The sequence below is a fragment of the Hemiscyllium ocellatum genome, chromosome 6 (genome assembly GCF_020745735.1).
Source record: "Hemiscyllium ocellatum isolate sHemOce1 chromosome 6, sHemOce1.pat.X.cur, whole genome shotgun sequence".
In the NCBI taxonomy this organism is placed as follows: Eukaryota; Metazoa; Chordata; class Chondrichthyes; order Orectolobiformes; family Hemiscylliidae; genus Hemiscyllium; species Hemiscyllium ocellatum.
In genome coordinates, this window is record NC_083406.1 from 103,493,316 (window position 1) to 103,505,450 (window position 12,135).

Consider the following 12,135-nt stretch of genomic DNA (forward strand, 5'->3'; position numbering starts at 1 on the left):
CGTAGTTAGCACTGCTACCTCACAGCGCCAGGGACCCGGGTTCGGTTCTAGCCTTGGGCGACTATCTGTGCGGAGTTTGCACGTTCTGTCAGTGCCTGTATTGGTTTCGTTGGGATGTTCCAGTTTCCTCTCTCACTCCAAAGGTGTACAGGTTCAGTGGATTGGCCATGCTAAATTGCCCATAGTGTCCAGGGATGTGCAGGTTAGGTGGATTAGCCATGGGAAATGCAACGTTACATGGAGAGGATGCGGGGCGGGGGGGGGGTTGGGTCTGAGTGGGATGCTCTTCAAAGGATCAGTCTGGATTTGATGGGCTGAATGGCCTGCTTCCACACTGTAGGGATTCTATGAAGTGCTACAAAAGACTTTGGCATTCCCTTTTGTTAGCAGCCAGTGTTTTTTTTTCATAATCCCTCTTTGCTTCTCTTCTTTTTCCTTTTCAACTCCCTTCTGATCCTACTTTTTTACCAGTAAACTCTCCCACTCTGGACAGAGCCAGAGCCCCAAATCTGGAAGCATCAGCTCTGAGCCTGGCATCCACCAATTTTATTGAAGGGGTATAGTTTGTGGCTTGCATATCCCAAGGTAGGTCATGGGATATATTTGGGAAAGGTTAAGGGCTCTTTAGGGTTGTCACAAGTAGACATGAATGTACTTGAACTTCTAGGAGAAAGTGAGGACTGCAGATGCTGGAGATCAGAGCTGAAAATGTGTTGCTGGAAAAGCGCAGCAGGTCAGGCAGCATCCAAGGAGCAGGAGAGGAATGAGGAAAGGCTCAGGCCCGAAACGTCGACACTCCTGCTCCTTGGATGCTGCCTGACCTGCTGTGCTTTTCCAGAAACACACTTTCAGCTCTGTACTTGAACTTATCAAAGGCCATAATATAAATGCACATAGGAGCAGGATTCAGTCCTTTAGTTATTGGATCTTGCTCTACCATTAAATAAGATCATGGCTGATTTGGTTGTGGTTCCAACCCCATTCTCCAGCCTGCCTATCATAACCTTTAACCTCTTTGTCTGTTAAAATTCTATCTAACTCTGCCTTGAACAAGTTCAATGATACAGCCTCCAACACTTTCAGAAAAAGAGAATTAGACAGACCAATGTCCCTCTAAGAAAAGAAGATCCTCCACATTTCTACCTTAAAAGGCAATCCCTTTAATCTTAAATTGTTTCCTCATGTTTCTACTCTCCTCGACAACAGGAATCATCCATTTACCCATATCCACTTATCGAGTACCCTTGGGTTCTTGTGTGTTTCAATATGATCACCTCTTGTTGTTCTCAACTCCAATGAATACAGGCCAGACTGTCCAACCTTCCCTCATAGGTTAACCCCTACAACTCCAGGAATAGATCAAGTGAGTATTCGCTGACTTGCTTCTGATGGAGTTTATATCACTATTTAAAGTAGCAGATGAAGCTTTTTCACAATCCTCCAGATGCAGCCCCACCGAGGCACAACTAAATGTACTTTGCACATTATCTTCTTTAATATCTTGCTTGCCAATTATACAAATATGATGCCAACAACCATGGTTCAATTCCAACATCAACTGAGGTTACCATGAAGGATTCTTCTTCTTAACCAATCCCCTCACCTGAGCTGTGACCCTAAAGTTAACCTACCACCAGTCTCTCTGTCTCACTCTCTGTCTCGCTCTCTCTCTCTCTAATGAGGGTCCAGTCCTATAGTCTCACTAGACCATGGTGACTTTACCTTTACATCACAAATGGAGACCATTTGGCCACCAAAACTGTACCTGCCACCTGAAGGAACATTTTATCTAGTGCCATTCCCCTGCTTTCTCCCATAGCCCTGCACATTCTTTTTCCCACAGATAATAATCCAATTTTCCCTAGAATGCCTCAATTGAACCTGCCTTCACCAATGTATTTCAGACCCCAACCACTTGCTGCATGAAAATGTTTTTACCCACGTCAGCATTTGTTCTTTCACCAGTGACCTTCAATCTGTGGATATTGATTCTCGATCTTTTCATCAATTCCCTCAGATTTTCCTGCCTACTCTACCTGGAATCCTCTGCTTCATCTTTCCTCTTCCCCCAAACCCTGCGGTTTTGAATATCTCATGAATTCTTTTCTCAGCCCCTCTTTGAGGAAAACAGCTCCTCTACCGGAGTTCATACCGTGAGTGAAGTTCCACATTCTTGGAACTGACCTTGTGAATCTTTATTGGACCCACTTTAACACTGCCATATCCTTCCTACAGTGTTAATCTAAGAGTATATTTTTCAGGATTGTTTAAAGAACGCATTTCTAAATTGATTTTAGGCATCTTGAAAACATGCATTCAGTCCAAACCAATGGTTAGGTTAGAATCTGATGAAGAGAATATTGTATCTTTGAGCAAGAGGATATTATCAAAAGTGGGAGCTTGTAAATTGAAATGAGGTGACCTTTCTTTCCCCCGGGGCTGTTTTAAAATGATACTCCCATGAAATGGTGTGGGAATGCAAGTTGAGCAGAAGAGTGCTGTCTGATGTCTGATAAAATTTTAAATAAGATTATTAGAATGGAAAGTGTTACCATGAATCATCTTGAAGACTAGCCAGTCATAGCATGTCAGAGGGAATTAGATAAACGTTGGAAGAAGGGACATATGAAAGGCTGTTGTTAAATAGGATTAACATGGGGAGCTCCATTGTGGAACGAGAAATAGTGGAGTCACAACAGCTCAAGTGGTGACTGATTTATATTTTTGTCACTGGTGTTTAGCAACTATTGCGAAAAGTTATTCCTCTCGAACGTTTTGTGGTGCAAAGATTTAGCAAATAAGTTTCAGCTATCACTGTGGATTCTAATTCACTCTTTTCTATGAGCTCATTTTGTTTTGCGAATGTTTTTGTTTATTTTAAAACCATTTTGCCCGTTCCATGGAACACTTTGATTTAATGTTATCCACAATCGAATCTTTCATGAATTGAGCTACACTTTTTTTTTATCACACATACTTTCTAAGTGTTTTATAGCTTTATAAATAAGTGGAGGACATCTGGGATACTTTGTAAAAAGGTTTTGACCTTCATGAAATTCTAAATATATTGTTAATTATTGTACCTTCCACAAAATTTAGTGTTTGACATATTTTCTACCAAAGGCCCAATGTTTTCTTCCAAACTGTTAATTTCTATTGCAAATATCGGCATAACAATTGTCCATTATTGACTGTACACAATACCTAACTAAAACTTTCATTGATCAATCTTTTGAAGTACATTTTACTGTAACAAAGCAGCCTAAACCATTGTGAACATACAGAAAAAGGAATGTCTGCAAACTCAGTTCAATAACTCATCACAAAATATTGTCATCCTTCAAACCTGACCTTGGTATCAACTACTTGTACCTTTCCTTATGTATCATACTGCCACACAAATTCAAAAGGGCCACCAAATTAAGTAATTGAAAATCTACTCAAATATTGAATCTGCTCTATGTGCTGTGAACCCATGCTATAAAAACAAAAAGTATAGCTCTACAAATGCCCGAAAATTAAGGTGCATTTTAAAATTATAGACATGTTTTGTCTCTGATATGCAACACCGATATTACAGCAATAAATCTTGTTACAAGAATAAATATGCATTTTTAAAGGATGTCTAAATCCATAAAATAGCACCAGGCATTTCATAGGAACATTATTGAGCAAAACAAGCTGCAATGCGAAACATGAAATCTTAGCAAAAAGGGAAAAAATTTAAAGAGCATCTTAAAGGGCAGAGAGATTAAGCAAGGGATTTCCAGCACTTTGGACAGGTTTACTGCTGGCTGCTTAGTCATAGTCATAGTCGTAGAGTCATACAGCACAGAAACAGACCCTTTGGTCCAGCCAGTCCATGCAGACCACAATCCCAAACTAAACTAGTCCTGTCTGCCTGCTCCTGGCCTATATCCCTCCAAGTATTTCTTATTCATGTACTTAAACCACTCTCTATGGAACAAAACAGTTTCCCCTCATCTTTTCTAAATCTTGCTCCTCTCTCCTTAAAAATATGCCCCCTAGTCTTCAAATCCCCAACCCTAGGGAAAAGACACCTCCCATTCACTTTATCTATGCCCCTTATGATTGTATAAACCTCTATAAGGTCAACCTCCTTGCTTGTTATAGTGCGATGAAAATTGGGAATGCCCAAGAGGCTAGTTTTGGAGGAGCATAGAGATCTCTGCTGGCATTTGGTTACCAAGTTGTTTTTGTTAATTCATGGAGTGAGGATTTTGCTGGCTCAGCCAATATTTATTATCTAACGCTAATTGCCTTTGATAAGGTGGTGGTAAGCTGCCTGCTTGAGTTTTGTGGTATAGCTTCACTAATCGTGCTGTGAAGGAGTTCCAGAATTCAAACCAGCAACGCTGAAGGAATGGTGATCTATTTCTGAGTCAGGGTGATATGGGCAAATTGCAAGTGGTTGTGAAAAATGACCTTGGCAAAACAGAAGTGCCACAATATGACCATCTTCAATAACAGGGATTTTAAACATTGCCCTCTGGCCTTCGAGGGTATTACTATTGCTGATGAAGGGCTTTTGTCCGAAATGTCGATTTTACTGCTCCTCGGATGCTGCCTGAACTGCTGTGTTTTTCCAGCACCACTCTAATCTAGACTATTGCTGAAAACCCTACTATCAATATCCTGGGGTCTTAACATTGATCAGAAACTGAACTGGACCAACCATGTAGGTACCATGGTCAGAAGAGAAGGTCAGAGGCTGAGGACTCTGCCATACAAACTTGCATCCTGACTGCCTAAAGTTTGTCCACCATTTACAAAGTACAAGTTATACTTGGGAATACCTCCCTCTTGCCTAGATGAGTACGGTTCCAGACACACAAGAAGCTCAACAGTGTCCAGGACAAAATAGCCTGCTTGATTGGCGCCACATCTCATACCTTCGACATTCATTCCATCTATCTCCGATGCACAGTGACAGCAGTGTGTATCATCTGCAAGATGCAACAACTCACCTCCTTAGGTATATGGACACCCCAATTGAGGCTGAAGCAGGCCATTTGTTCCTTTTTGAGCTTGCTGTGCCATTCTTAAGATTATAGCTGATCTATGTGTTTAAAATTCCACATTCTTGTTGAACCCCCTGAAAGTCCTTGACTCGAGTCTCTAACCAGAATCTAGGTAACTCTGAGCTATCTGCCTTCATAATCTTTAGAATCATAGAATGGTTACACAGCGGAAACGGGCCCTTTAGCCTAAAGAACCCGAGCCAACCCTCTGAAGAGTAACCCACCCAAATCCATTCCCCCGACCCTATATTTGCCCCTGACTAATGCACTTAATCTACACATTCCTGAACACTATGGGCAACTTAGCATAGCCAATTTACCTAACCTGCTCATCTTTGGACTGTGAGAGGAAACCGGACCACTCAGAGGAAACACACAGACGGTCCCCAAGGCTGGAATTGAAGTCGGGTCCCTGGCGCTGTGAGGCAGCAGTGCTAACCACTGTGCTGCCCTTCTAACTCATTAGTTCCAAAGCCATATTACTGTTGTCAAAAGAAAAGAGAATAGCAGAGTATTATGTAAATAGTGATCAATTGGGAAGCATTGATGTACTGTACAAAGGAACTTGAGAGGAAATATGCAGTGCAGCAAGCAGTTAGGAAAGCATATGGTATGTTGGTCTTAATACAAGACCATTTGAATACAGGAGCAAGAATGTCATACTGCAGCTGTAGAGAGGAGTGTATTTTCTCTTTTACCTAAGAAAAAATATGCTTTTCATAAAGGGAGTGAAATGAAGATTTTCCAGATTCTGGGATGGTGCATTTGTCCTATGAGGTGAGATTGAGTTGATAGGACTTTTATTCATTGGAATTCAGAAGAATGGGAAGGGATCTCATTGAAACACATAACATTCTGACAGGAGTGGACAGACTGGATGCGAAGAATATTTCCGGGGTTTAAGAACAAGAGGTCATTATCTCCAGCACATGGACTGAGATCAGGAGACATGTCTTCCCTCAGAGGGTGGTCAACCTGCAGAAATTTACACTACAGAAGGCTACGGATGGCAAATTACTGAAATTCCTGTTCAACCAAAGATAAATAGAGAGCGATTTCTAGAGGCTAAAGATGTCAAGGGGAAGGAGCAGGAGCGTAGCACTGAGATAGTGGGTTAGCCTCAAATATGCTGACTCTCAAACTGCACCTTCCATACCCATGACTCCACTACCTAGAAGAGCAACAGTTAAGTGGGAGCACCACTACTTGTGGGTTCCCTTCCTGACTTGGAATTATATTGCCCTGACTTGGTATTATATTGCCCTGACTTGGTATTATATTGCCATTCTTTCAGTGTCATTGGGTCAATATTGTCTACTCCCTCCTTTACAGCATTGTGGGTGTATCTACAATGTTTGGGCTGCAGCGGTTCAAGAAGGTGGCTCATCACCACATTCTCAAGATCGACTAGTGATGTCCATAAAAGCAAAAGCATAGCCAGCAACATACCAGAAGCCTTGAGTGAACTAAGAAAACATAATTCTGGGGCTGAGTTGAATGAACTACAATAACCACAGCCACCCACCAAAGGAATGGGGAATACTGGAATGTTGTAGCCATGACATGACAGTCACGTAGATAAAAAGGCACAATTCCTTGTGGCAAGGAACGTTACTCTGGAACAGTGGGTTAAGTGGACCTACTTATTTATTGCAGTCTTGAGCATAATTGTCAAGAACGAGCCAAGAATTTACCTCCTAAGAGAAATTGTGGAAACCAAAGATTTGGTGGGGGGGATAGATGTTGTATTATTAAACTTTTTAAGTCTTCAATGCTTGTAAAACAAATGTGTAAGTTAAATATTTAATTATTTTTAAAATATCTACCCTTCAACATGTTCAATAAATTATGCACTAACATGGTTTAAGAGAATTTCTGTTCAGAATGGTTTCATGCTAATGTTTTCTCCTTGTTTATTCACAGAGAAGCTAATTGTCTATCAGCATGAGTTCCACGCCTTGAGGGAACGGCTACGTGCAGCTGAACACCGAACGTTGCAGCGTTCCTCAGAACTAAATGGTGTCCTGGAGCAATTCAAACGTATAGTGGCTGCATCAAATGGCAGCAAAGAGGCCCTGAGCAATTTTTCAGGTAATTCTGTGTAAGCAAATTGCTAGCAAATGTGATCAAATGTGGTATTTTTCCCAACCACACCTGCTTTGACTGGTAAATGTCTAGCAGTAGTCATTAAAAAAACAACTAAGGCTGAGGGGTAACCTTATCGAGGTTTAAAAGATCATAAAGGGCATGGAATAGGGCAAGTAGACGAGATCTTTTCCCTGGGGTGGAGGAGTCCAGTTTGTTCAAGGTGAGAGGGGAAAGATTTAATAGGGACATAAGGGGCAAGTTTTTCACGCATAGGGTGGTGTGTGTATGGAATGAGCTGCTAGAGGAAGTGCTGGAGGCTGGTACAATTGCAACATTTAAAAGACATCCAGGTGGATATATGAATAGGAAAGGTTTAGAGCGATATGGGCCAAATGCTGGCAAATGAGACTGGATTAAGTTAAGAAATCTGGTTGGCATGGATGAGTTGCACCAAAGGGTCTGTTTTTGTGCTGTGTATCTAGATGAATCTATCTATAATTGAACCTGATTAAGTGAAAATATTACATTGTGGTGCTTTTGTTGTACATTTCTAAGCTGAACCCAGGTGTATGAAAATAGTATCCTCCTCCTTAGTCACCCCACTCAATACATTGCCCTGCATTGAGAGGGCAAGTTACCCACTTGTGCCCAGCCCTTTGCCAAGGATATTTTCTATCTGTGATGGAGTTTGAGAGCAGACGTACAAATAGAAAGTGCTGGAGAAACTCAGTATCTGTGCAGAAAGAAAAAGTTACCGTTTCACGTCCAGTGTAGTTCTTCTTTGGAACCGCTATGAGTGTGCTTGGATAACTGGCTCATAGGATTGTTTTCTTCCCTGGTGATGAAGTGGTTGCCTGCATCGCCTTTCCAGTCAACATTTCTTTGTGTTGTGTGCAGTCAGAGTGCACCATACTGACAGGATCCTAAGGCCCTTCATGTGAACAAATTTTTCAGTTGAACAGGTCCCAACACTTTAATAGGAGTCAAGTAAAGAGAGTAAGAGGTAAGCCTTGTGGATGAGATGAACTCGGTGCTTAGAGTCATAGAGATGTACAGTGCAGAAACAGACCCTTTGGTCCAACTCGTCCATGCTGACCAGATATCCCAACTCCATCTAGTCCCACCTGCTAGCACCCGGCCCATATCCCTCCAAACCCTATTTATATACCCACCAAGATGCCTTTTAAGTGTTGCATTTGTACCAGCCTCCACCACTTCCTCTGGCAGCCCATTCCACACTCCCACCACCTCTGCGTGAAAAAGTAGCCCTTTAGCGCTATTTTACATCTTTCCCCTCTCATCCTAAACCTATGCCCTCTAGTTCTGGACTCCCCTACCCCAGGGAAGAGACTTTGTCTATTTACTCTATCCATGCCCCTCATGATTTTATAAACCTCTATAAAGTCACCCCTCGGCCTCTGACACTCCAGGGAAAACAGCCGCAGCCTGTTCAGCCTCTCCTTAGAGCTCCAACCTTGGCAACATCCTTGCAAATCTTTTCTGAATTCTTTCAAGTTTCACAACATCCTTCTGATAGGAAGGAGACCAGAATTGCAGACAATATTCCAGAAGTGGCCTAACCAATGTTCTGTACAGCCGCAAAGGGAATTCTCTGCCGCAGAAGGTGGTTGAGGCCAATATGTTGAATATTTTCAAGAAGGAGTAAGATGTAGTACTTGAGGTTAAAGACACCAAAGATTATGGGGAGAAGGCGGAAACAGAATACTCAGCTGGATGATCAGCCATGAACACAATGAATGGTGAGCAGGCTCAAAGGGCCAAATGGCCTACTCTTGCTCCAATTTCTCTGTTGCTATGGTGGATGGCCAGTGACCCCACAGCCTTGACATTTTTTTTGCATCCATTCCTTCCTTTGGTATTGATTTCAGTTTTTGTTTTGTATCTTAAGGCATGGAGAATTAGGTCTTGAGTAATGAGGAAGAAGATTTTACATGTTCTTTGGACACTCAAAATCTTAAAGCACCTGGGTATCTTTGGAAGGAAAAGAGCAAAAAAACGGTAGAGCTGGAAAGAAGAATGCAGGGCAGAGGAAATGACCAGATCAAGTGTTACATGTCATGACTAGAATACAGAGTTCAATGACAAGCAGTCAGCCAATTTTTGCCTGGATGATTGGCATTCTAGTGGATGTTTAGTATAGCTCATATTATAATTGTTAATGGAGTTTAAATCCTTTTGAATTTTTCCTCTTAATTATATTATTATACAGATTATGCGAAGACTACGACAATGAGTATAAAGTTGAATCTGAAATTCTTACCACAAGAAAGAGGTTATTTTTGAACATTTGTTATAAGCTGACCATTTGGAGACTTTGGGAAGGCACGTTTAGTTTCTTGTACAGTTATAGTTTTAGTCTTTATCCATTGAATCATCCAATGCAAGTTGATGGAATTAGGCTCAGACTAAAGTAAAAAAACAATCTCACATCTAAGGTAGGGTACCTTTTGAAGATAGTTCAGCTGATGGTATAATCTTCCCAATTCTGTCTTGTCCAAATAATGATTTACTTCAGGAGGCAAAGATGTCAAATCTTTCAAGATCATAAGATATAAGAACAGAAGCAGGCTATTTGGCCCATCGAGTTAGCTGATTTATTGATTCTCAACTCTACTTTTCTGCCCTTTCCCACATCCCTTCATTCCCTTTCTGATTAAAAATCTGTTTATCTCAGCCTGGATTATTTTAATGTCCTACCCTCTTCAGTAAAGAATTCTACAGATTAAGAAGAAAAAAATTCATCCTCTTCCTCATCTTTACTGTGAGGATGTACCTCCGGGTCTGGGCACTCCACAACTTTCCACACCTATCCTGTCAAACTCTGTGAGAGTCCTATGTGCCTCAATCAGATTGCCTTTCATTCTTCTATATTCCACAGAGACAGGCCCAGCCTACCCAATCTCTCTCATGCCTAGGATCAACCGAATGAACCTTTTCTAATGCCAGTATATCTTTACCTAGATAAAGGGACCAGAACTGTTCGCCATATTCCAGCTGTGGTCTGAACAGTGCGTTGGAGAGTTTTGGGAAGATTTCCCCACTCTCATGATCCATTCCCTCTGAAAAAAAGTTCGAGCTATCCCTTACCCCTCCGCCCCCTCAACTGGCTGCTGAATGTGGATATTATCTTTTTGTGACACATGCATGAGGACTCACAAATCCCTCTGTGCTCCAACTACTTGCAGTCTTTCTCCATTTAAATAACATTCAGCTCCTCTATTCTTCCTGCCACCTCATTCTCTCAGAAAATACTCCAATCCACCGAGCCCCTGCCCACTCATTCAACGCAACATTCTCTCTCCTGCAGACTGGCCATTATCGAGCCCACCACCCAGCCTCCTATCCATCCTTGTGTCATCCACAAACTCAGTGATAGCACTTTCACTTTCCTTATCCTAGGCAATAATGTACAGTCAATAATTGCTTCTTCCTATGTGTCCCTGAAAGAGACCTAGGTTGTTGTGTACCTTTTGTTGAAAATGGCTGCATGTTCAGAAGCTCTCATACCAATAATAAAGTTTCACTGCCCTACCTTAATGGTTTAAGAAGCTCAGAGTGCAAAGAACCTCCAATGGCACAAGAATTTAATTCAGTCATAGCTTAACCCATTTTAAACTCATGCTGAAAGAAATAGTCAGTTCAGCTTGCAGGGGATCAAAGTCTATACAGGTGATGGGGAGGCTGCAGCTGGAGTACTGTATGACAGTGAGGAGGTCTTCCTAAAACTAAACAAGGTGCTAGTCAGACCACATCTGAAATATTCTGTACAACCATGGTTTTAAAAAAAAAATTACACTGGCATTGAAGGTAGTTCCAAAGAGATTCACTTGTTGATTCCTGAAGGATTTAATTTCCAAAGAATGGCTAAACAGGCCAATCCTTTTTCTTATTAAAATTTAGATGATGAAAGTGTGATCGTTTGCAATGTACAAGGTTCTAAAGGGGGCTTGTCGGGGACATGTTGAGAAGGTGTTACCATCAGTGGGGTAGTCTTGAACTAAGACATAGTTACAGATTAAGGGGTCACTTGTTTAAATCTGAGATGAGGGCATTTTTTTTTTCTCCTTAGAGGACAGTGAATGTCTGGAATTCTCTCCCACAGAGTTGTGGAGGCTGGATCACTGAGAGTATTTAAAGAAGGAGGTAGATTTTTGAAATATCAGGGAATTAAGAGCCATACATGAAAGAGGGGTCACAGCCTGAGGCAGGTCAGCCATGATGTTATTGAATGGTGGGGTAGAGTGGAGGGGCCAAATAGCCTACTCCTACTTTAATTTCTTATATTCATTTGTTCTTATGAGCTAAATGGTATGGGCTGCAAGCTACAGATGAAGTACATCTGCGCACATCTTTGTTGCTCTCACTCTGTATCATTATTTTCTCCAAAAGCATGGTTCAGAAAGAAATGTTGAATTTTGTAACCTCCATTGAAAATGGCTGCAATCCATCCTCTTAAATTGCTGGTACCATTGACTGAGATGAAAGGGTTTAGTGTGATCAATAATTTATGATACATTTTGGCTTGGGATATGTGGGTTGTTTTTATCTTCGTCTTTTGTAGTTGTGGATCTTAGATTTAATCAAATGGATCGCGGTTGTTTAACCACTGTTTTTATTTACTAAATACATCTGTAGACCGAGACACGGTGATGCTAATTAGATGCCTGAGCATGCTTATCAGTCTTACTGCATTTTCAGATGATGCCAAAAAGCTGTTGAAAGATTTGACCAACAAGAATGCCCTAAAAGTGCCAAATATCTACCATCACATGCCCCACTTACTGAACACTGAGGAGAGCCTACAGCCTGCTGTGCAGGTTGGAAGTGGCAGAACTGGTGGTAAGTTGCCAGAACTAGCCTTTCTCCTTGCATGAAAATCTAGGCGGGAATAAAAATACTTTAGTGGATTTGGATTAAATTTTAAGGTATTTGTATTGTGCTGTCACATGATGGTCATTCCATTAATAAATTCTCGTCCATTGGT

At 41.4% G+C, this 12,135-nt stretch overlaps 1 protein-coding gene across 1 annotated transcript in view; it reads left to right on the top strand.

Annotated features, from left to right (window-relative positions):
- The window catches only part of mgat4a (alpha-1,3-mannosyl-glycoprotein 4-beta-N-acetylglucosaminyltransferase A), a 270,750-nt gene that overhangs the window by 138,329 nt on the left and 120,286 nt on the right, over positions 1–12,135 (top strand). The window contains exons 2-3 of the mRNA XM_060826225.1: positions 6,966–7,133; positions 11,850–11,990. Coding sequence (XP_060682208.1) covers positions 6,966–7,133; positions 11,850–11,990 — 309 coding nt within the window. The remainder of the gene's footprint in view (positions 1–6,965; positions 7,134–11,849; positions 11,991–12,135) is intronic.